General features: G+C 42.9%; 2 protein-coding genes across 2 annotated transcripts; both read right to left on the reverse strand.

The window, feature by feature from the left end:
- Positions 1 to 808: 808 nt before the first annotated feature.
- On the reverse strand, positions 809 to 21,946 carry LOC311100899 (uncharacterized protein). The gene is made up of 14 exons (XM_084141887.1): positions 21,837 to 21,946; positions 21,067 to 21,511; positions 20,635 to 20,730; positions 20,284 to 20,514; positions 20,166 to 20,188; positions 19,962 to 20,080; positions 19,270 to 19,817; positions 17,706 to 17,764; positions 3,116 to 3,560; positions 2,697 to 2,792; positions 2,346 to 2,576; positions 2,228 to 2,250; positions 2,024 to 2,142; positions 809 to 1,879 (listed from the first exon to the last, which is right to left on the reverse strand). Exons 2-14 carry the CDS (start codon positions 21,478 to 21,480, stop codon positions 1,329 to 1,331), a joined length of 2,955 nt encoding a protein of 984 aa, XP_083998013.1. The 5' UTR covers positions 21,481 to 21,511; positions 21,837 to 21,946; the 3' UTR covers positions 809 to 1,328.
- Positions 3,886 to 17,492, reverse strand: LOC311100981 (exportin-5-like). Its single transcript, XM_084141986.1, has 11 exons — positions 16,952 to 17,492; positions 12,367 to 12,503; positions 11,944 to 12,041; positions 11,595 to 11,641; positions 8,962 to 9,068; positions 8,542 to 8,601; positions 8,046 to 8,146; positions 7,592 to 7,699; positions 6,517 to 6,654; positions 6,246 to 6,413; positions 3,886 to 5,972 (listed from the first exon to the last, which is right to left on the reverse strand). Exons 1-11 carry the CDS (start codon positions 17,368 to 17,370, stop codon positions 5,820 to 5,822), a joined length of 1,536 nt encoding a protein of 511 aa, XP_083998112.1. The 5' UTR covers positions 17,371 to 17,492; the 3' UTR covers positions 3,886 to 5,819.
- Positions 21,947 to 26,271: the final 4,325 nt, after the last annotated feature.

Raw genomic sequence — 26,271 nt, forward strand, 5'->3', positions numbered from 1 at the left:
CACAGGGTTATCTATGGAGAGTGTACTGACCCCTCTAAAGCTGATGTTCTCTTTCTCCTGCCTGTCCAATGTGTTTCTGGGTCCTGGAGTCACCAGTCTACTGCTGCTGCTGCCCTATCAGTTGATCTACACATGTTGTTTGTGCAGTTTTACAGATAATTTCCTGCTATTCTTCCCATGACTTATGTCACGTTAATAATTATATCTGAGTGAGAGTGACTAACAAAATCAATGTGGGCCTCCTGGAGGTCAGGGCAGGGAGGGGTCTCACTGATTTGTTTTATCTCATTTACTGAATTTCTATACAATTTTAAAACATTAAAATGCTTTTTGGAGAAGAGTAAAAACAGGCAGAAATTACCCCAGCCATTATCACATTGGTTGCTGTAGCTTCATTCACCTCAGTCCATCTACAAACACATAGCCTATTAGCTGTACAATTAGCTGCTACACATTACATTTTACATTTTAGTCATTTAGCAGACGCTCTTATCCAGAGCGACTTACAGTTAGCACATACATTATTTTATCGAACCCACAACCCTGGCGTTGCAAACGCCATGCTCTACCAACTGAGCTACATCCCCTGCCGGCCATTCCCTCCCCTACCCTGGACGACGCTGGGCCAATTGTGCGCCGCCCCATGGGTCTCCCGGTTGCGGCCGGCTACGACAGAGCCTGGATTCGAACCAGGATCTCTAGTGGCACAGCTAGCACTGCGATGCAGTGCCTTAGACCACTGCGCCACTCACATTAACTCAGCACCGGGATTAAAAACTATAATTTAATACGTACAGAGGGATATGTTAGCAGAAAAAATATTTTATTAACAAAAAGTAAACATATGAGTTTGCTTTACAGAACAATTATTTTGTAGTTTCACAGCTAATTTCCTGCATTCTACACATTTTTACATGACTAATGCAATGTTAATATATTATTATTTAATATTATATCTGAGTGAAAGTGACTAACAAAATCAACTGGGGCCCCCTGGAGGTCAGGGCCTCTTGGCACGTGCCCTGCATGCCCGTTCAGTAATTCAGCCATTATGTCAACATGTTTAGACAGCTGGCTAGAGTAACTAAACTAATTTCCCAATCAAAACATTTTTAACTGACAAGGGCTAATTGAGTGACTGTCAGTGAGTGACTTAAGAGGAGAACAGCTGATGAACAACTAAGTTTCTAAATGTCACCTTATGTTTACTGCTATTCTCTCAACAGTAAGTTGAGACCCCACTGAGTTGTTTAATTAGGAAAAATGACAGAAGTATGAGTATAGTTGACTCATGTTTCTCTCTCTGTGTCTCAGACACACACACAACCTCATTGGGATGACTTCACTGTCAGAGACACCTCTGATTGGCAGATCTGTACACCCGTGCTTTTGGCATCACCAGATGATCCAATAGAGAAGTATGGGTAGAGCATCTCAGTGAATGTGTCTTTATAAGTGTAGATGAGTGTCATGTCTTTGGAGTCGTAGAAGGACACCTCCCCCCGGTCGTAGTCCAGCTGCACTCTGATCCTCTGGGGTATCCTCTTCAGGAGGAGGGTCTCTCCAATTCCATTACTATACTTACCACTAGTCTGCACTATAACCCAGATTCCATACTCTGGTGATGCAGTCAGCTTCCCTTTCTTGTCAACTGACTCTTTAGCCACGCCCATGCTCCAGATAGGATGGTCCCCCACCTCCACCTCCCAGCTGTGTTTACCTGAGGTGAACCCCTTAGAGCCCAGAACATCTGTATACTTCATGCATCTCTCAGGGTTGTCAGGGAGCTGCTGCTTTGGGCCAGTCTGACTCACACTGGTCAGATCATCAGACAGAGAGAGACAGGGGTGTGCAGTGTTGGGGTCCAGAATCACAGGAGCTTCAGAACAAAGGCAGAGATATTCCACACATTATAGCATGTATTCTTTTTCATATACACTAAGAATACTACTTAAAATAGCCTACTTAATTCAAATATATCTTACATTATTCTCAATCATGTCCTCTCCTATCCAGTACTCACTGTGTTTGATGATCACCTGCATCTTCTCCCAGACTCTGAACTTCAGGTTGCCCAGGTGTTTGGCCACGTCCATCAGTGCCCCTGACACCAGCTGTGGATCCGGCATTGTGCACTGGGCTCTAGAATAACATTCAGGAGTCAGCACTTCTGTGGGGTTGGGTTCACAACCACAGAGAAGCGAGAGACGAGAAGCAGATCACTTACCTTTCCTTCATGGTCTTGAAGTTCTGGAAAGTAGAGTATATTGTCATCAATATCATTGATTCATCTATCAATCTTTGAGTTAATTTATAATCTATGTCTGAGAGACAACAGTCCTTACCTGCAGGAATGAGATGTCTTCATCTTTCAGATCCTCCTCTATGGCTCTGATTGTGTCTGAAAGTGATGAAATCTCTCTGTTCATCTGCTCAATCTTCACCTTCATCTTCTGACTCTTCTGTTTCTCTTCCTCTTTCAGAGCAGCTATCCTGGCCTCCTCTTCCTCTCGTAGAAACTGGTGAAGTTTCTCAAACTCCTTCTTAATCTGCTTATCAGTGTGCTGGGCCTGGCTCTGGAGAAAGTGAGAAGAATATCTCATTCTATAATTATTGTCAGAATAAAATCCTACATGTAGGCTACAATTGAAACAATATATGCTGTACTATTGCAACTTAGCATGGTTTATACTTACCTTAATGTGCCCTGCTGTTTGATCACAGGTTTGTTTAACTTTATTAAAGACCTTCAGCTTCTCCTGTAAGGGCTTCAGGTCAGTCTGGAGTTCCTCCTGGAATGAGACAGAACCTCACTGAGGAGACAACCTCTGGACTCACTTTATAGGAGAGAGCATGTCTGTACAACACATCTCTATCACTGCAGATACTTATTATCCTTGTTTTAAGATTCAATGTCAGAGATACCTATGTTTTCACTCAGGATCTCTAAGACTATTTAGAATGTATCAGAAAATGAAATTCACAATCATTCAGTCAACACAATGTGCAGAAAATCAATCTATTTTCTAAATGAGGAGGACTCATAAAGAAAACATGTTCCATAGTTTTTTAGTATTGATCTTTCACCTATTTTCTATCAAAACCTTTCTCCTACCTTGTGATCCTGTACAGCCTCATCTACAGGGATGCAGTCATGAGCTTTATGTTTCTTTGAGACCTGACACACAAAACAGATGGGCTCTTTATCCTCCAGACAGAACAGCCTGAGTTTCTCACTGTGTAGACTGCAGAGCACCTTGGACCCTGTGGTTGGACATATCGGATCTGTCTGTCTCCTTTCCTGTAAGGCCTCACACAGGTTCTTTAGAGAGAGGTTTGTAGGAGGATGATCATTAGACGATCTTCTCCTGCAAACTGGACATTCCCGAGATTCCTTGTCTTTCCAGCATTCCTTTAGACAGGCTTGGCAGAAACTGTGGCTGCATGACAAGATGACAGGATCCTTAAAGATGTCAAGGCACACCGTACAGGAGAAATCCTCCTCTGGGAGAGAAGAACTAGAACCCATTTTCTCACACGATGTCACTCGTTTTCTTTGTCTAGAAGGGATACAGCTTTTGTCAAAATTGACTTTTCATAGCAGGTTTAGGATAATTGTCCTAACCTGCTGCATAAGTTAACGTAGCAGTTTAGGATAATTAGGTTAAGGTTAGGAAAAGGGTTAGGATTAGCTAAAATGCAAAAACATCTACTTTGATTTAAATTTGACAAAAGCTATATCCCATCTAGACATTACCGTGTCACTCCCTGTCATGGAATGATATCTGAAAGTTACTTTCACTTTTAACAAGTTAGTCTTAAAGAGGCACTTGATTAAAAAAAAAGTCAAATTGCACGTAAAGGTCACAGTTTTAATGATATTACCTTGTATTGGTTGGTTTAACACCCTGATATTTCAGAACAATCTAAATAAAATCCCAGTGTTCCGTTGTGTCAGACAGACATGAGTCCTGGAGAGTTATTAAAGTTACAGCACTGAGATGCACTTTAGTCGTCAGGTGACTCGGGGGTGGAGTTTACTGGAAACCTGGACCAGATTTCAATAGTCTCTGATCCTGTTTGAATACTTAACATGGACCCCACCCTTGTGAATACATGCAGAAATGTATTCAAACAGGGCCAATGACAGTGGATTTGCACACTGCACACTTATGTCCCAGATGTTTAATTCTCTCTCTAAACCATTATTATTGACCTGCACAGCACAGTTTTACCCACTACAAAATTCCAACAACCATCTTTATATTTGTAGACCATGGCATAACATAGCAAATGGTAACATCAACCATTTAACATGACTTTCAAGTCTACTTTTATTTAAAAACAGAAAAGTCTAAACAGCACTACAGTTTTAAATACTTTGTCCCCTGAACAAGTACAGATCATTTTTTCCTTAGTGTTGAGTAGGAAAAAAGGGCCACATGTGAACAAAACAATCATTGACAGGGTGAGATTTATAGGGGTAGTTCACAAAAAAATCACAACTGATCATTGATGTAACAGAGTCCATATTATAGGAGTCCATTATGAGATCTTTAGTGTAAATCATTCTGTATGCCTCAATACCAAATGAATGGGAAATAGACAGGCACCATATCAACTTGAGTTACAGTACTTGGTGGATAGCTTCTATTCCATTCATTTGGGATTGAGGCCTGATTCAGATGGGTTGGGTTAAATGTGGAAGACACATTTCAGTTGAATGCATTCAGATGTGCAACTGACTAGGTATCCCCTTTCCCTATCCTGTAGATCTTTTCCAAATGTATACAATGTTACCTACAAAACAGATGGCATAAAATATGAGCTCTCCACTAGTCAGTCAGTTTTTACAAACAATAACGCCTGACAAAACTTGTTGCAGCAAACTATCCCTTTAACATACGAGGAATGTAGTGCTGGTTTCTCATTCGTTCATATCTGGGAGAACCACCAGTGCAAAACAAAATGTCACACCAATGACGGTTCTACTTGACAACCTCATCCATCGATAGAGTAATGATCCTGTACAAAACCTTGGCTTGGATTGATGATAGCTCTCCTTATACAGCAGACTACTCTGAATTCTCCCACCTCAGACGTGCTCACTGGATCTCATTCGGGTTCTTCTGGCACAAAATGGCTGCTGTCGTTTAGCACCATAGATAGAGCACTCATCATGGCTATAACCCACTTCAGCATGGGCATTGCAATCATCCACCATTTTAAAATAGTCAAGTAGTCAACTGGGTAGGGATTCCTATGGGTTGTAGCCTCCATGGCGCTGCCCATGCTGTCAGACGCTATAATGGTATAGATAAACAATCAGAGCCTCGATCTATCTCTATGCTTAGCGCCTATGTGGATGGTCCATGTTAGCGGAGACACCAAAACACAATGTAAGCTAAATGTGTTGTCCTAGTGAGGATATGAGCTGTATAGATGCAGTGTGTTGTTACCATTTACAACCTGCAGGGTTTATGGCAACAGACATGTCCTCTTTAAGGACAATAACCCTCATCTTCACCACCATCATCGTCTTCAGACATATTGTTCCATATTTCTGATCAAGGCAAACAGACCCTCACATTATTTGGAGAAATATTTATGACCAGTTAGCAGGGTTCAGTCCATGACAGAATATTCTGATTCCCTTTGTCCACAGTTTGTAGAGTCCATTCATCCTACTGTTGATCAATAGGATAGAGACGTCATACCCTTGGTGAGCATATCCTTCAGGAGCAAAATTACACTGGAGGGGAAAAAGTGTGTGTGTGTGTTAGTCCAGTCTGAGGGCCTCTCTGTGCTGCTATGTTCTCCTAGATGTTGTCCCGTGTTGGGGAGAAGAGAGCTGCTAGTGCTCCACTCTCACTGGGCTCCACAATGTCTCTTTTCTCCGGCTTGGGCTTCTTAAAGAGAGACGGAAGATTTCGGATATGTACCTCCTTTTTAAACTGCTGGCCAAGCGCTTTCTGTGGAGAGGAGAGATCAAAAACAGTTTACAATCTGTTTTGGATTTAATGGTTGTCTTATAATAATTTGAGTGTGCAGGCCCTATTTAATTCAACTTATATGAAAAATACTGCCAGAACTCGCCAATAAAGTATAACCATTTCAGCAGTCACAATCGACACATTTCAGACATTATTTCCTTTTAAAATTATTCTAGGTCTTCTATGCAGGTCTTTTTAACAGAAAAACATAGTAATAGAACACCCCCATCTAGTGGCGGGAGGTGGTATTACCCCCACGGTGCCGGAGATGAGCTTCTTGAACTGGTCCTTCCTCTTCTTCTCTCCCACCTTCTGGGCGGAGCTGGGCTCCAGCAGCCGCTGGTCGTACTGGTCCAGAGCCTCCAGATTAATGCTGGGGATCTGAGTCATCACACTCCTTAGCTCCAGGTACCGCGGCCGCTGACCCAGAGAGGGAGGAAAGGAAGAGTTAGGAGGAAGAAAAAAAGAGAGGGAGGGAGGGAGGAAGGGAGAATGAATGTGTGAGAGTGACCGTGTAACTCACCAGGTTCTCGTATATAACCAGGGCCAGTTGTGTGAGGGCCGAGTTACAGACCTCGTGCTGCCCGTGCATCTGCAGACCCTTCAGAACACTGGCATAGAACCATGTGACCGCCTCTGGCAAAAGGTTTCCCCCTACAACCTGAAGAGAAGAACATTGTCAGAGAGAGGAAGGGAGACAGGGTCAGACGGTGACAAGAGGGAGGGAGAGGAGAGGGACGGTAAAGAGGGAGGGAGAGAGACAGACAGTGGAGAGAGAGAGGGAGGGAGAGAGAGAGACAGTGAAGAGAGAGAGAGGGAGAGGAAGGGAGAGAGACAGACAGTGAAGCGAGAGGGAGGGAGAGAGACAGACAGTGAAGAGAGAGAGGGAGGGAGAGAGACAGACAGTGGAGAGAGGGAGGGAGGGAGAGAGGCAGACAGTGAAGAGAGAGAGGGAGGGAGAGAGGCAGACAGTGGAGGGAGAGAGGCAGAGAGTGGAGGGAGAGAGGCAGACAGTGAAGAGAGAGAGGGAGGGAGAGAGACAGACAGTGAAGAGAGAGAGGGAGGGAGAGAGAGACAGTGAAGAGAGAGGGAGGGAGAGAGACAGACAGTGAAGAGAGAGAGGGAGGGAGAGAGAGAGACAGTGAAGAGAGAGGGAGAGAGACAGTGAAGAGAGCACAAAAGTAGGAGCCAAAGTCAGACAGACACACAGAGATTAGACAAACAGAGCGAGAAACAGAAATGGGTTGGGAGTGCTTAAAATGGAAAGTTGCTGTCCGTCTGCCTTCTATGTGTCAGTCCTGTCCTGTCGTAGCAGGGTAACAGCCTACCTGTCCTGTCGTAGCAGGGTTACAGCCTACCTGTCCTGTCGTAGCAGGGTTACAGCCTACCTGTCCTGTCGTAGCAGGGTAACAGCCTACCTTTCCTGTCGTAGCAGGGTAACAGCCTACCTGTCCTGTCGTAGCAGGGTAACAGCCTACCTTTCCTGTCGAAGCAGGGTAACAGCCTACCTGTCCTGTCGTAGCAGGGTAACAGCCTACCTGTCCTGTCGTAGCAGGGTAACAGCCTACCTTTCCTGTCGTAGCAGGGTAACAGCTTACCTGTCGTAGCAGGGTCCAGCAGACCATGGAGGCGGTGCGGTGACAGTTACTGGTGTCCTTCCAGGACAGAGAGGTGAACGAGATAGTCAACAAGGTCATATAGATGTCCTGCAGAGGGAGAAAGAGACCTGTCACATGGGTCGATGCTGTAGATCAGGAGTGTCAAACTCATTCCACAGAGGACCTAGTGTCTGCGGGTTTTTCATTTAGGTTTTTCCTTTCAATTAAGACCTAGACAACCAGGTGAAGGGAGTTCCTTACTAATTAGTGACTTTTAGTCATCCATCAGGTACAAGGGAGGAGTGAAAACCAGCAGACACTAGGTCCTCCATGGAGTGAGTTAAACACCCCTGCTGCAAATGCTCTGGTGTGTGTGTGTGTGTGTGTGTGTGTGTGTGTGTGTGTGTGTGTGTGTGTGTGTGTGTGTGTGTGTGTGTGTGTGTGTGGTGCTGACCTCGTGTTTGAGGAGACACTTCCCCAGCTCAGTCATTTCGCCTGTTGGCTGGGCTGGATTGGCTGTGACTGCCTGGGACTCAGTGGACATCATCTCCTCATCTACACACAATAGGACATAAAAGGAAGAATGAGAAGGGGGTGGACCCTGAATGACGCTTTTCTTCCCTTGAAAACAAGGGAACAAGTAGGGATCAGGGAACAAGAAGGGATCAGGGAACAAGTAGGGATCAGGGAACAAGTAGGGATCAGGGAACAAGTAGGGATCAGGGAACAAGTAGGGATCAGGGAACAAGAAGGGATCTGGGAACAAGTAGGGATCAGGGAACAAGTAGGGATCAGGGAACAAGTAGGGATCAGGGAACAAGAAGGGATCTGGGAACAAGTAGGGATCAGGGAACAAGTAGGGATCAGGGAACAAGTAGGGATCTGGGAACAAGTAGGGATCAGGGAACAAGAAGGGATCTGGGAACAAGAAGGGATCAGGGAACACTTACCATCCACATCCTCCTTATTCCCTGCTGGCTCAGGCGCTTTTTTCAGTATGCAGGCATGAGCTGAGGGGAAAGGATAAATGTTAGGAAATATGGCCACACTGAAATCGACCCCACATACCCCAAACTTAATCCACCCCACGTACCCCAAACCTAATCGACCGAACATACCCCAAACCTAATCCACCCCACATACACATAATAATAATAATAATAATACACCAAACCTAATCTACTCCACATACCCCAAACCTATCAAATCTGGATGTGCATCAGAACTAAATTCATAGGACCAGTTTCAAGGAACCAGATTCTTTCTCCTGGACAAAAAAACACTCTCAATGTAGAAACTATATATAAAGTGCTACTTAGTTGCTCCCTACATTCCAATAAGATGTCCTTTCTCCCAAAGTCTGGACTTACTGAGCAGGTCCAGAACCTCTCTGGTGACCAGACGAACCAGCTGTTCCTCCAGCATCTCCTGGGTCACTTGTTTCTCCTCACACACCTCGTCCTCGTCCTCCTCCATACTACACACACACAGAGGGAGAGGGAGGGAGATTGTCAACATACCACCAGCAAAGAAAGAAAGAAAACCTATACATTCAAACTGACCACATCAAATCTCATTTTATTTGTCACATGCTTGGTAAACAACAGGTGTTGCTTACGAAGTGAAATGCTTACTTACGGTCCCTTCCCAACAATGCAGAGAAAAAAAATAGAGAAATAGCAGAAAAATAATAACACAAGGAATAAATAGAAAAATAATTCCAAGGTATAAATACACAATGAGTAACGATAACTTGGCTATATACATGGGGTACCAGTACAGAGTCTATGTGCAGGGGTATGGGGTAGATATGTACATATAGGTAGGGATAAAGTGACTAGGCAATGGGATAGATAATAAACAGTAACTGCAGTGTATGTGATGAGGCAAAATAGTTCAATGCAGATATTCCAGGTAGCAATTTGTTAACTCTTTAGCAGTCTTATAGCTTGGGGGTAGAAGCTGTTCAGGGTCCTGTTTGTTCCAGACTTGATGCATCGGTCCTGCTTTCCGTGCGGTAGCAGAGAGAACATCCTATGACTTGGGTGGCTGTTGTCTTTGAAAATGTTTAGGGCCTTCCTCTGAATCCGCCTGGTACAAAGGTCCTGGATGGCAGGGAGCTCAGCCCCAGTGATGTACTGGGCCGTATGCATTACCCTCTGTAGCGCCTTGCAGTCGGATGACAAGCAGTTGCCATACCAAGCGGTGATGCAGTAAGTCAAGATGCTCTCAATGGTGCAGCTGTAGAACTTTTTGAGGGCCCATGACGCATCTTTTCAGCCTCCTGAGGGGGAAGGGGCGTTGTCGTGCCCTCTTCGGGACTGTGTTGATGTGTGGACCATGACAGTTCCTTAGTGATGTGGACACCGAGGAACTTGAAGCTCTCGACCCGCTCCACAACAGCCCCGTCGATGTGGATGGGGGTGTGCTCGGCCTTCCGTTTGTTGTAGTCCACGATCAGCTCCTTCGTCTTGCTGACGTTGAGGCTGTTGTCCTGGCACCACACTGCCAGGTCTCTGACCTCCTCCCTATAGGCTGTCTCATTGTCGTCGGTGATCAGGCCTACCACCGTCGTGTCGTGTGCAAACTTGATGGTGTTGGTGTCATGGGCGGCCACGGAGTGAACGGAGTACAGGAGGGGACTAAGCATGCACCCCTGAGGGGCCTCCGTGTTGAGGGTCAGTGTGGCGGAGGTGCTTACCCTCAAATGCATTCATAGGGATGCACGCTTGAGCTCTGCTACCCGACCCACCCCGACACTATCCATCAGGTTAGGACAGGGTAGGGCCAGTTTTATCATCAATTATTAGGGTACGGGTAGGGCTCGGGCATCAGTAACATTTTGAAGCTGAGCCATTTGCTCGTGCTCTGCTGCGCAGTAGTCTACAGTCATCAATCAATCAAATGTATTTATAAAGCCCTTTTTACATCAGCAGATGTCACAAACTGCTATACAGAAACCCAGCCTAAAACCCCAAACAGCAAGCAATGCAGATGTAGAAGCACGGTGGCTAGGAAAAGTCCTCTTCTGGCTGTGCCCGGTGGAGATTATAAGAGTACATGGCCATTAAGGTGGTCCTCTGTAGCTCAATTGGTAGAGCATTGCGCTTGTAACGCCAGGGTTGTGGGTTCGATCCCCGGGACCACCCATACGTAAAAATGTATGCGCACATGACTGTAAGTCGCTTTGGATAAAAGCTTCTGCTAAATGGCATATTATTATTATATTATTAAGGCTAGATCGTTCTTCAAGATGTTCAAACGTTCATAGATGCCAGCAAGGTCAAATAATAATCACAGTGGTTATAGAGGGTGCAACAGGTCAGCACCTCAGGAGTAAATGTCAGTTGGCTTTTCATAGCCGAGGTCAAGACAGCAGGTGCGATAGAGAGAGGCAGAGAGGATCGAAACAGCAGGTCCGGGATAAGGTAGCACGTCTGGTGAACAGGTCAGGGTTCCATAGCCGCAGGCAGAACATCAGAAACTGGAGCAGCAGCACGATCCTGTGGACTGGGGACAGGGACAGCCAGGAGTCATCAGGCCAGGTAGCCCTGAGGTATAGTCCTAGGACTCAGGTCATATCTTACTAAGATCATAACATGGTGTTAGAAGTGCTTCAACCTCATCAAATATAAGACCAAAACATTGTCCGAGTCGACAGGAGAGATTATTTCACAGAAATTAATAATGTTCTGGAGTTTAGAGTGGTGAAAAGTAGCTAGCTAACAGCTAACTGCTCTCTCGCATCTCGTCATCGAGCAGCCCAAGGCGGAGCCATTGCTATGGATACTCACACAGGAAGACTAGCATACAGAACGCATGCAGCGCAGGGAGAAGGACAGGCAGAGACCAGCAGCTAATGGATACTAACGAAGGAAGTTATTTCTGATTTTGGGCAGAAGCAATCAGTAGGGTAGGGTCTGAACATCACGGGAATGGGTGGGACTCAGACTTAAAATTCATGACTGTGCAGGGCTCTAATGCACGGACGGACGCATCTTACCTGACAGTACTCCTCTGGTTGATGATCTGCCACCTGATGTTGAGTCTCTGTACAAATAAACACAAAGAGAGACAATGTCATATGATCCGTCCTATTATTTCTTATCATCTCTATGGTAACTGATTACTAGTAACTATGTTGATCAAAAAGACTGATCATCCAAAATAAGCACGCTCCGAGTTTTTGATCAGCCTCCGAGTTTGGTATATTTATTTGGAAGTTGTTCCACAGTTAACCTTTTTCGTTACGCAAGTACTTTACTTAATGTTTTTTTTTTTATACGCAAAGAAGCTCTCCTTTTTGGTATATTGCTTCACAGGAGCAAGGAGATAAGTGTGTGAGCTCTGACCTGAAGCATGTAGGCAAACAGAGGGCCCAGCAGGGGGCAGAGCAGACTGTCGTAGTACTCCGGAGGACACGACAGCACCAACTGCTTCAGGAACACCCGTACACACACACACATTAAGGAGCACAGATTGATTGAATAGATATGTAATATCAGTGGCTTTACCAGATGGGTAATATGTTTTTCATGGCCATGACTACGCCCCAGTGTGTGCTTGATTACATGTATTTTACTCCATTCTCTATGTTCAATAGGTGGAAAATGTGGTTGTATTTGATCACCCAAAAAACCTGCAAGAGGGATACTTGTTTCACTAGAAATGACATTAGATTCCTTTTTTGGTTGAAGAAAATTAAGATTGATTGAATTAGTCAAGAGATTCTATGTGATTGGTAGCTCTGATGGGTCGATTGGACAGAAGGATATGGAGCATGGGGCGGAGTCTGTGGTCAGGCACGTTGTCGAGGGAGATTAAGGCGGAACCAATGATCTGTTCAGCCAATCCCTCGATGGTGTAGAAGTCCTGCTGCAATGATAGGCCTGCATTCCCCAGGATATGGTAACTAGAGAGAGAGAAAAATCAAAGATGGTGGATAAATGAAGATGGTTCACTTAGGTCAGGGGTGTCAAACTCATTTTAGCTCAGGGGCCACATGGAGGAAAATCTATTCCCAAGTGAGCCGGACCGGAAAAATCATGGTATATATAACTTAAAAACAACAACTTCAGATTGTTTTCTTTGTTTTAATACGATCAACATACAACATAAAGCTGGAGCCTGAGGACAGTGTGTCCAAAATAGTACAAGCACAACATCACTATTAATCATAAAACACGTCAAGTTTATTTGAAAATTCTAAAGAAAAAGAACACACAAACACACAATGCCTCAGTGATTAACAGAACTGTTTCACAGATCACAGAACTATATCAGGGTGTCATTTCTCAGGCAGAAATGTAGATAAAAATTATGAAATCCTGTTCCCCAAACAAGTGCAAGAACCACAGAGTCAAGAATAGGTTAAATATACAAATAAAATAAAATCAATTAAAAACAATAGCACATCAACATAAAAACATATAAACATAAATCTGAAAGCGTTGCTCAAACTCCCGTAACAGTCCCGTTATTTTATCTTTGAACCGCTTCATGTCTGCCACATGTTGGGTCGCGCACACATTTTTCAGACAGGGGAAGTGAGCTGCATCACCACCGGCAAGTTGCGTCTCCCACAATGACAGCTTCAACTTGAAAGAACGTATGCTGTCATAATACTGCGTGACAACTTTGTTGCGCCCTTGCAGCTGTTTGTTCAAGTTATTCAGGTGCTCTGTAACATCCACCATAAATGCAAGGTCCTGCATCCATTCTGCGGAATGAAATTCTAACACTGGTTTGCCCTTTTCTTCCATGAACTGTTCAATTTCTTCTCGTAAATCAAAGAAACGCCTCAGCACAGCACCTCGGCTTAACCATCTTACCTCAGTGTGGTATGGCAGGCCATAGATGTGGTCTTTCTCTCTGAGAAGGCTGTCAAACTGACGGTGATTCAGGCTTCTGGATCGGATGAAATTAACAGTTTGGATGACCACCTTCATGACGTTATCCATCTTTAATGACTTGCAACACAAAGCCTCCTGGTGCAAAATACAGTGAAAAGTCAAAAAATCACGTCCTCCATTTGCAGATTGCACTTTCTCTCTGAACTTTGTCACAACGCCTGCTTTTTTCCCGATCATTGAGGGCGCACCATCTGTAGCCAGGCTGACAGCGCGGGACCAGTCCACTCCGACCCTGTCCAGCGCGCCGACGAGTGCGGTAAAAATATCAGCTGCTGTCGTTGTATCTGTCATCGTCACCAACTCCACGAACTCCTCGGTGACGGTCAATGTGTCATCAACTCCGCGGATGAAAATGGCCAGTTGTGCAACATCTGTAATGTCCGTGCTTTCATCAATTGCAACCGAAAACGCAATAAATGACTTTACTTTTTGCTTCAACTGGCTGTCCAAATCCACTGAAAGATCGGAAATCCTGTCTGCAACTGTGTTTCTTGTCAGGCTGATATTTGCAAAAGCCTGCCGCTTTTCAGGGCACACAATCTCCGCTGCCTTCATCATGCATGTTTTTACAAATTCACCATCACTAAATGGTTTTGAAGCCACTGCGATTTCATTAGCAATGAGGTAGCTAGCTTTCACTGCAGCGTCACTGATGTCTCGGCTGTGAGTAAACACAGACTGCTGTTTCTTCAGACCCGCCAACAGTTCATTCACCTTCTCTCATCTCCGCTGTCCTTGAAAGTTGTCATATTTGTCGGCATGAAGACTCACATAGTGGCGACAAAGGTTATATTCTTTCAGCACTGCAACATGCTCTGAACACACCAAACATACAGCTTTCCCATTCAATTCCGTGAATAAATAGGATGACCATTTTTCTTGGAACACTCTGCGTCCACTTTTCTCTTTTTTGACAGAGACATATTGAGGCAATGAGGGTGCCAAAGCACATAATGTTAAAAGTAGAAGCCGTAATAAATATTGCGGGCAAAACAAAGTAGCTCATTGGCTGCACGTGCTTGCTCTGCCCCGGTATAAACAGTTTGCTTGCTTAACACAATTGCTATTGTGCCATCCAGTGGACGCAATTGGAACAGCAGTTTATTTTATTGAAAAATTGCAGTGCATTTTTATACTTTACCAATTTTTTTTATTATTATTATTATTGTTTTTTATCATCTCGCGGGCCGGATTAAACCCATTTGCGGGCCTGATACGGCCCGCGGGCCGGACGTTTGACACCCCTGGGCTAGAGTATGAGTGAGTGTGTGTGTTGTAGAGAGATGGTGGCGATACAGCACAAAATCCCAGCGGATGGTGGCTGATTTACATCCAGTCAGAGGTTCCTGTAAATCTGTCTGGATGGCGATGTATTTATTGGACGTGTCACTAATCCTTATGAAGGACTTCCTGGCAGAAGAGGTTACTCGACCAGTCTGCAGCCGATATACCAGTTAAATCATTTGTGAAATGTTCCTTGATTATAAATTGTTGAAGGTTAATATAAGTAGTGGGTAGGTGCTCAATATATATAATCAGTATCCTATAAAGATGTTTATCACCAGTGCTGTTTGGTGCGATAAGACATTGACCTTTTGATTAGACGACCGGAGTTCAAATCGCAGACAGCATCATGATTCATGAAATCTCATTCTAACCAATAATGGGGCGTGCTCATTATCAATACGCTATGATTTAGTTAAGGTATCAGACTAACTTTTCGTATGATTTTGTTTGCTGAGCATACAGGCTGGCAGTTTATCGCCAGTTCACGTTATGGGCACAAGGGAGAATTGGACGAGGTGTACGGCGTCTCATCTTGCCTGTTGTAATTATTTTCGAGACATAGACCTAATGCCTGCGCCTTATGTAAATATAGTATTAGTTAGCTTGTCCACTATAACAACAGGTTCACACATAACCAGATAAACTTGCTGTGAAGATAAAACTACTTTCAACGCGCACTAATCCTGTGTACCTGTTGCTGACTTCAACTAGCTTTGGCTGCCATCTATTGGAAATGAATGGTAACTACACTCGTTTTATTTATTATGGTAACACAGCTAGTTTTATTTATTATTTTTCAATGTTTTATTATTATTATTAAATCTCTTTTATTTAATCTTTTTTTTTGTCATTTAGCAGACAGTTAGTGAGTTATTATTATAAAAAATTTTAATCGAACCCACAACCCTGGCGTTGCAAACGCCATGCTCTACCAACTGAGCTACATCCCTCCCCTACCCTGGACGACGCCCCATGGGTCTCCCGGTCACGGCCGGCTACGACAGAGCCTGGATTCGAACCAGGATCTCTAGTGGCACAGCGATGCAGTGCCTTAGACCACTGCGCCACTCGGGGGTGACTCAAAGTAGACTTCCAAATATATACGCAATTTAGCAGACTCCTTTATCCAAAGCAAACTGGGTACATGGTAGTAAAAACATAATAGAAACATGATTACAATTTTGATATCACGGATGGTCAGTCCTTGCATTTATATCGCTGTCTATGAATTTGAGAGTGGTTACATTTCTCCAGCCCCATCCCTCAGCTTTTTACCGAAAGAGGAGCAGGGATACACTGTTGTTTCTACTGCTGATTGCCACTTTAAGAAGTCAAGATGCGGATTAAATACACACCTAAATATGTTACAGATACTATAAAAATGTCCCATCACTCAGACAGAGAATACACAGCATCCAGCACAGGAAAAAAAATCAATCAAATGTAAAGCCCTTTTTACATCAAAGTAATAACCACATTGGTTATAGAGGGTGCAACAGTTCAACACCTCAGCAGCATTTGTCAGTTGGCTTTTCATAGCTGAGAATTCATAGGTTGAGAGAGAAAGTCAAAACAGCAGGACCGGGACAAGGTAGCACATACGTTGAAACGGGTAAAACAAATCAGTGGAAAAACAATTCCACTCCGATTCCCTTGTTGAATGGCCTGCTCCTTGTCCATTTTCGGAAGACCAACCCGCTCCCCCAATAGTATATCTTGGCTCGCACTGTGATGATTGTGATTCTGAGCTCTCAGGTTCATAAATACAGCGAGTTATGGTCAACACTGATCTCACGCACACGCACAGCAAATACAGGGACATTTCATTTTCAGCAAACATTAGCTATGTCAACTTCAGTCTAACTAAATGAGGTGGCGCTAACAAAACATTACAAAAACAAGTCTGTCTATAAAATGTATTACTGTACTTGACAATCTGAGGTGCAAGCTACCTACAGTGACTACCTAATAACTGAGGTACATGCAGAAACTGTGTTGCAATTTTAGCTGCAGTTGACTTGCTTGCTAACATTATTTGTTGGGGTGTGTTACACAAAACACTTCAGACGCAATTAGCTAGTTACCTTCAACTAGAGTTGCAACAAAGTTGTCCAGTGTCTAACGCTAGCCTAGTCAACAAGTCATGACCGGTTAACGTTACCTCTGGCTCCATTGCATTGACTCGCGTCGCCTCCTCCGTTCAGTCGCTTTTCCTTGACGACAATGTGGCGATGATGGTCGGTCGGTAACCCCTACACCATAACCCTGGAAATGTCTGATGGAGGCGCAAGCAGAGGGATTCAACGTAGGCATGGAGGCGCAAGCAGAGGGCTTCAACGTAGGCATACGACTCCTTTCCATTCGGAAACTCCCGGTTGCCGCATCAAAAGTGCCCTTCATCGCGAAGTCTGCCTCCGCGAAGTGCCGTCTGCAGATCCTGCTAGCTCGAGCTGGCACGTCCTTCCTCTTCAGGACATGGAGCCACTTCTTCAAAAGTTGTGGGTCCTTGGGCAGCCGATGTAGTTTACCAAGGGGTTTTTTATGGAGCCAATTCATACAGCCTGGCTCTATACAGTTCATGTTTGAATTACTACTTGTTGTTGCCACCTTCGTTGTCCGCACCTAACCTCACTCTCTTCGATTCACTCCACGTGAAATCTCAATACCACATACAATTTGCTGATTCCTGCCAGTGACGCTGTGGCGTCAGTCGTTATTATGGCAATTTAAAATGGCGCTGACCATAGCTCAAATAAACCTTAGCTCGACGATCAAAATACTAAATATAGAGATGTTAAATGCACATGTTTAGTATTAGTTGATTGAATACATCTCTTTGCTTAGATTTACTTCCTAAAGTGTTTCCATTCCCCTTTAAGTGAGAGGAGAATGTTCTGTGGGTGAGCTGAGCTGACTGCTGGACAGACATCTCCTGCATTGGCGAGAAGCACATCCTTTTAGGAGTTAACAAATCCTGAGAAAGAGAACAAAAGAAAGACGGTGAGAACAACCCCGTGTATTTTAGAGTTATGTCCGTTCTACTTAACCTTTGAGCTAAACCCATCCGACGTCATCACTCAAATAAACCCCATTGGGGAGAGCTGAGGCAGGGAGTTCTGGAACTCCATCCATACCCCACTTCAGTAGTCATGGATTAAATAGGTCACCAATCACCATGGCTGTGGGTTGGAGCCCTTCATATGTCACTCTGGATGGGTAAAAGTGTCTGCTAAATGACCATATTATGAACATATACTATAATTATTATCATATTAGTAATGGGGGGACGACGCCGTCACCCACTGGTTTATATCTGTGAATCATGAGGCCCACCATTCTAAAGGACAGTTTCATTTGTTTGGTTTGAAGCTGAGACAAAGTAACACTAAACTATACCACCCCTATTACTAACACACACACACACACACACACACACACACAGGATTATCTATGGAGAGTGTACTGACCCCACTAAAGCTGATGTTGTCTTTCTCCAGCCTGTCCAATGTGTTTCTGGGTCCTGGAGTCACCAGTCTACTGCTGCTGCTGCCCTATCAGTTGATCTACACATGTTGTTTGTGCAGTTCTACAGATAATTTCCTGCAATTCTACACATTTTGCCATGACTTATATCACGTTAATAATTATATCTGAGTGAGAGTGACTAACAAAATCAATGTGGGCCTCCTGGAGGTCAGGGCAGTCAAGGGGTCTCACTGATTTGTTTTATCTCATTTACTGAATTTCTATACAATTTTAAAACATTAAAATGCTTTTTGGAGAAGAGTAAAAACAGGCAGAAATTACCCAAGCCATTATCACATTGGTTGCTGTAGCTTCATTCCCTCAGTCCATCTACAAACACATAGCCTATTAGCTGTACAATTAGCTGCTACACATTAACTCACATTAACTCAGCACCGGGATTAAAAACTATAAATTAATACGTACAGAGGGATATGTTAGCAGAAAAAATATTTTATTAACAAAAAGTAAACATATGAGTTTGCTTTACAGAACAATTATTTTGTAGTTTCACAGCTAATTTCCTACATTCTACACATTTTGACATGACTAATGCAATGTTAATATGATATCTGAAGAAAGTGTCTAACAAAATCAATTGGGGCCCCCTGGAGGTCAGGGCCTCTTGGCACGTGCCCTGCACACCCGGTCAGTAATTCAGCCATTATGTCAACATGTTTAGACAGCTGGCTAGAGTAACTAAACTAATTTCCCAATCAAAACATTTTTAACTGACATGGGCTAATTGAGTGACTGTCAGTGAGTGACTTAAGAGGAGAACAGCTGATGAACAACTAAGTTTCTAAATGTCACCTTATGTTTACTGCTATTCTCTCAACAGTAAGTTGAGACCCCACTGAGTTTTTTAATTAGGAAAAATGACAGAGGTATGAGTATAGTTGACTCATGTTTCTCTCTCTGTGTCTCAGACACACAAACACACACACAACCTCATTGGGATGACTTCACTGTCAGAAACACCTCTGATTGGCAGATCTGTACACCAGTGCTTTTGGCATCACCAGATGATCCAATAGAGAAGTATGGGTAGAGCGTCTCAGTGAATGTGTCTTTATGAGTGTAGATGAGTGTCATGTCTTTGGAGTCGTAGAAGGACACCTCCCCCCGGTCGTAGTCCAGCTGCACTCTGATCCTCTGGGGTATCCTCTTCAGGAGGAGGGTCTCTCCCATTACATTACTATACTCACCACTGCTCTGCAGTATAGCCCAGATTCCACACTCTGGTGATATATTCTGCTCCCCTTTCTTGTCAACTGACTCTTTAGCCACGCCCAGGCTCCAGTCAGGATGGTCCCCCACCTCCACCTCCCAGCTGTGTTTACCTGAGCTGAACCCCTTAGAGCCCAGAATAGATGAGTACTTTGTGAATCTCTCTGGGTCGTCAGGGAGCTGCTGCTTTGGGCCAGTCTTACTCACACTGGTCAGATCATCAGACAGAGAGAGCCAGGGGTGTGCAGTGTTGGGGTCCAGAATCACAGGAGCTTCAGAACAAAGGCAGAGATATTCCACACATTATAGCATGTATTTTTTTTCATATACACTAAGAATACTACTTAAAAAAGCCTACTTAATTCAAATCTATCTTACAATATTCTCAATCATTTCCTCTCCTATCCAGTACTCACTGTGTTTGATGATCCCCTGCATCTTCTCCCAGACTCTGAACGTCAGGTTCCCCAGGTGTTTGGTCACGTCTATCAGCGCCCCTGACACCAGTTGTGGATGCGGCATTGTGCACTGGGCTCTAGAATAACATTCAGGAGTCAGCACTTCTGTGGGGTTGGGTTCACAACCACAGAGAAGCAAGAGACGAGAAGCAGATCACTTACCTTTCCTTCATGGTCTTGAAGTTCTGGAAAGTAGAGTATATTGTCATCAATATCATTGATTCAACTATCAATCTTTGAGTTAATTTATAATCTATGTCTGAGAGAGAGCAGTCCTTACCTGCAGGAATGAGATGTCTTCATCTTTCAGATCCTCCTCTATGGCTCTGATTGTGTCTGAAAGTGATGAAATCTCTCTGTTCATCTGCTCAATCTTCTCCTGCATCTTCTGACTCTTCTGCTTCTCTTCCTCTTTCAGAGCAGCTATCCTGGCCTCCTCTTCCTCTCGTAGAAACTGGTGAAGTTTCTCAAACTCCTTCTTAATCTGCTTCTCTGTGTGCTGGGCCTGGCTCTGGAGACAGTGAGAAGAATATCTCATTTTATAATTATTATCAGAATAAAATCCTTCATGTAGGCTACAATTGAAACAATACATGCTGTACTATTGCAACTTAGCATGGTTTATACTAACCTTAATGTGCCCTGCTGTTTGATCACAGGTTTGTTTAACTTCATTAAAGACCTTCAGCTTCTCCTGTAAGGGCTTCAGGTCAGTCTGGAGTTCCTCCTGGAATGAGACAGAACCTCACTGAGGAGACAACCTCTGGACTCACTTCATAGGGGAGAGCATGTCTGTACAACACATCTCTATCCCTGCAGAGACTTTTTATCCTTGTTTTAAAGATTCAATGTCAGAGATACCTATGTTTTCACTCAGGATCTCTAAGACTATTTAGAATGTATCAGAAAATGAAATTCATAATCATTCAGTCAACACAATGTGCAGAAATTCAATCTATTATCTAAATGAGGAGGACTCATAAAGAAAACATGTATAACTTCATATTCCATAGTTATTTAGTATTGATCTTTCACCTATTTTCTATCAAAACCTTTCTCCTACTTTGTGATCCTGTACAGCCTCATCTACAGGGATGCAGTCATGAGCTTTATGTTTCTTTGAGACCTGACACACCAAACAGATGGGCTCTTTATCCTCCAGACAGAACAGCCTGAGTTTCTCACTGTGCAGACTGCAGAGCACCTTGGACCCTGTGGTTGAACTTTTCGGATCTGTCTGTCTCCTTTCCTGTAAGGCCTCACACAGGTTCTTTAGAGAGAGGTTTGAATGGGGATGATCCTTAGACGATCTTCTCCTGCAAACTGGACATTCCCGAGATTCCTTGTCTTTCCAGCATTCCTTTAGACAGGCTTGGCAGAAGCTGTGGCTGCATGACAAGATGACAGGATCCTTAAAGATGTCAAGGCACACCGTACAGGAGAAATCCTCCTCTGGGAGAGAAGAACTAGAAGCCATTTTCTCACACGATGTCACTCGTTTTCTTTGTCTAGAAGGGATACAGCTTTTGTCAAAATTGACTTTTCATAGCAGGTTTAGGATAATTGTCCTAACCTGCTGCATAAGTTAACGTAGCAGTTTAGGATAATTAGGTTAAGGTTAGGAAAAGGGTTAGGATTAGCTAAATTGCAAAAACATCTACTTTTGATGTAAATTTGACAAAAGCTGTATCCCATCTAGACATTACCGTGTCACTCCCTGTCATGGAATGATATCTGAAAGTTACTTTCACTTTTAACAAGTTAGTCTTAAAGAGGCACTTGATTTAAAAAAAGTCAAATTGCACGTAAAGGTCACAGTTTTAATGATATTACCTTGTATTGGTTGGTTTAACACCCTGATATTTCAGAACAATCTAAATAAAATCCCAGTGTTCCGTTGTGTCAGACAGACATGAGTCCTGGAGAGTTATTAAAGTTACAGCACTGAGATGCACATTAGTCGTCAGGTGACTCGGGGGTGGAGTTTACTGTGAACCTGGGTCAGATTTCAATAGTCTCTGATCCTGTTTGAATAGTTAACATGGACCCCACCCTTGTGATTACATGCAGAAATGTATTCAAACAGGGCCAAAGACAGTGGATTTGCACACTGCACACTTCTGTCCCAGATGTTTAATTCTCTCTCTAAACCATTATTATTGACCTGCACAGCACAGTTTTACCCACTACAAAATTCCAACAACCATCTTTATATTTGTAGACCATGGCATAACATAGCAAATGGTAACATCAACCATTTAAAATGACTTTCAAGTCTACTTTTATTTAAAAACAGAAAAATCTAAACCGCACTACAGTTTTAAATACTTTGTCCCCTGAACAAGTACAGATCATTTTTTCTTAGTGTTGAGTAGGAAAAAAGGGCCACATGTGAACAAAACAATCATTGACAGGGTGAGGAGATTTATAGGGGTAGTTCACAACAACACTGTTTGTTACAACTGATCATGGATGTACCATAGAGTCCATATTATAGAGGAGTCCATATTATAGAGAAGTCCATATTATAGAGGAGTCCATATTATAGAGGAGTCCATATTATAGAGAAGTCCATATTATAGAGGAGTCCATATTATAGAGAAGTCCATATTATAGAGGAGTCCATATTATAGAGGAGTCCATATTATAGAGAAGTCCATATTATGACATCTTTAATGTAAATCATTCTGTATGCCTCAATACCAAATGAATGGGAAATAGACAGGCACCATATCAACTTGAGTTACAGTACTTGGTGGATAGCTTCTATTCCATTCATTTGGGATTGAGGCCTGATTCAGATGGGTTGGGTTAAATGTGGAAGACACATTTCAGTTGAATGCATTCAGATGTGCAACTGACTAGGTATCCCCTTTCCCTATCCTGTAGATCTTTTCCAAATGTATACAATGTTACCTACAAAACAGATGGCATAAAATATGAGCTCTCCACTAGTCAGTCAGGTTTGACAAACAATAAAGCCTGACAAAACTTGTTGCAGCAAACTATCCCTTTAACATAAGAGGAATTTAGTGCTGGTTTCTCATTCGTTCATAGCTGGGAGAACCACTAGTGCAAAACAAAAAGTCACACCAATGACGGTTCTAATTGACAACCTCATACATCAACAGGGTAATGATCCTGTGCAAAACATTGGTTTGATGACAGCTCTCCTTATACAGCAGACTACTCTGAAGACTAGCACCTCAGACATTTACATTTACATTTTAGTCATTTAGCAGACGCTCTTATCCAGAGCGACTTACAGGAGCAATTAGGGTTAAGTGCCTTGCTCAAGGGCACATTTACGTCATTTAGCAGACGCTCTTATCCAGAGCGACTCACAAATTGGTGCGTTCACCCTATAGCCAGTGGGATAACCACTTTACAATTTTTTGGGGGGGACGGGGGGGGGGACGTGCTCACTGGATCCCATTCAGGTTCTTGTCGCACAAAATGGCTGCTGTCGTTTAGCACCATAGAGCTAGATAGTGGACTCATCATGGGTATAACCATTTTAGCATGAACATTGTTATTAGACATTGCCATATTCCACCATTTTAAGGTAGTTAAGTAGTCAACTGGGTGGGGATTCCTATGGGTTGTAGCCTCAATGGAGCTGCCCATGCTGTCAGACGCTATAATGGGACAGGTATAAAGATGCGGCCTTTATCCATATCTATATCTATGTTTAGTACCTTGGAGGATGGTCCATGTTAGCTGAGCTACCAAAACACAATATAAACTAAATGTGTTGTGCTAGTGAGGATATGAGCTGTATAGATGCAATGTTTTGTTACCATTTACAACCTGCAGGGTTTATGGCAAGAGACATGTCCTCTTTAAGGACAATAACCATCATCTTCACCACCATCATCGTCTTCAGACATATTGTTCCATATTTCTGATCAAGGCAAACAGACGCACATTATTTGGAGAAATATTTATGACCAGTTACCAGGGTTCAGTCCATGACAAAATATTCTGATTTCATTGGTCCACAGTTTGTAGAGTCCATTCATCCTACTGTTGATCAATAGGATAGAGACGTCGTACCCTTGGTGAGCATATCCTTCAGGAGTAAAATTCCACTGGGGAGCGTAGAAAGTGTGTTTGTTTGTGCTAGTCCAGCCAAAGTCATGTAACAGCTGATTGTAGTGTGTGTATGTATGTGTTAGTCCAGTCTGAGAGCCTCTCTGTGCTGCTATGTTCTCCTAGATGTTGTCCCGTGTTGGGGAGAAGAGAGCTGCTAGTGCTCCACTCTCACTGGGCTCCACAAGGTCTCTTTTCTCTGGCTTGGGCTTCTTAAAGAGAGACGGAAGATTTTTGATATGTACCTCATTTTTAAACTGCTGGCCCAGAGCTTTCTGTGGGGAGGAGAGATCAAATACAGTTTGGAATCTGTTTGTATTGAATGGTTGTCATATTATATTTGAGTGTGCAGGACCTATTTAATTCAACATATGAAAAATACTGCCAGCATTCACCAATAAAGTATAACATATATCCTATAAGTAATATCCATTTCAACTGTCACAATGGACACATTTCGGACATTATTTTTTAATTAAAGAATTAAAGGTATTTTCTGCAGGTCTTTTTTAAGCAAAACATAAGTAGTAAAACACCGCCATCTATTGGCGGGCGGCGGTATTACCCCCACGGTGACTGTGTGGTGTCAATTCTATCCATTGGAATAAGGCTTTTTTATTTTCTTAAACAAACAAATATCAACAAACAAAAGAGGAATAGTCACAAGCAAACAAGCATACATACAAACTATTTACATTGCCAGGAATTCTAAACAAACTAATCATATTAATTAATAATAATTAATAATATAATATAATAATATACATTTTAATTAATCTACTTCTAAGTGGCGCAGTGGTCTAAGGCCACTGTGCCACTAGAGATCCTGGTTCGAATCCAGGCTCTGTCGCAGCCGGCCGCGACCGGGAGACTCATGGGCGGCGCACAATTGGCCCAGCGTCGTCCAGGGTAGGGGAGGGAATGGCCGGCAGGGATGTAGCTCAGTTGATAGAGCATGGCGTTTGCAACGCCAGGGTTGTGGGTTCGATTCCCACGGGGGACCAGTATAAAAAAAATAAAAAAAATTCACTAACTGTAAGTCGCTCTGGATAAGAGCGTCTGCTAAATGACTAAAATGTTAAATGTAATTGCCTTTTCATTTGAGTTAAAGTAGTGCCATATTGTTAAAATTAATTTATAAAGTGAAAAAAGTTAGGTTTTGAATTAGACCATTTGCATTTGTGAATATGACATTTCCTTAATATTATTAGCAGTTTAATTAAATATACATTTTTACATTTTAGTCATTTAGCAGACGCTCTTATCCAGAGCGACTTACATGAGCAATTAGGGTTAAGTGCCTTGCTTAAGGGCACATCGACAGATATTCACCTAGTCGGCTCGGGGATTAGAACCAGCGACCTTTCGGTTACTGGCACAACGCTCTTACCCACTAAGCTACCTGCCGCCCAAATATACTACATCTTTATCAATGTCAGAATTTCTTAAATAAATCATTATATCAAAACCTTTAAATTATACAACCTGTCCTGTTTTCTTTGTAACAGAGTTCTGTATGTCAATCCCCAAAAAATATACTATAAATACAGGTAAAAAAAACTAATGAAAAAGGGTCTCCTTCTCCATTCCACAGAAATCACAGTTATAGTCAATATTCAGCTTGAATCTTTCCAAAACACATTTCACAGGATAAATTCTACGTAAAATGTTAAATGAAACTTCCTTTACCTTGTTACTGATACAATATTTGTTAGGAATTTTCCATGCTTTCCCCTATTGTATATCCATATTGGAAGTTGTCTGGGCTGATGTATACAGATTCTGATAAAACTGGGCAACATGCTGGGAGATTTATTTTGGATTTTCATTGGGAGTATTATTGATCATTAATTTACATATAGAAGTCATTTCGCCTGCCCTTTTTTCTAAATTAAAGAAAAATACAAAATATATATATTTTCATCTTGATCTTACAAACACTCCCCGGGCCGTTTCCTCGTAGATACAGTCTAACTGCATTTACAGTGATGATAGCTCCAGTAATTCCTGATTAATTAGATCTGTTTTTTTTTGTATAATCCATTATTCCCTTTATGATGCTATATTCTTTCTCTCTCTTGGCATGAGCAATTTCTTTCCCCATTGAAATAGCCAAAAGCCTTATATCAAATTGCATTAGTTCCCAGTAACTTCCAAACATATTCTTAACACACGC

This window comes from Coregonus lavaretus, assembly GCF_964263955.1.
Source record: "Coregonus lavaretus genome assembly, chromosome: 25".
Lineage (NCBI taxonomy): Eukaryota > Metazoa > Chordata > Actinopteri > Salmoniformes > Salmonidae > Coregonus > Coregonus lavaretus.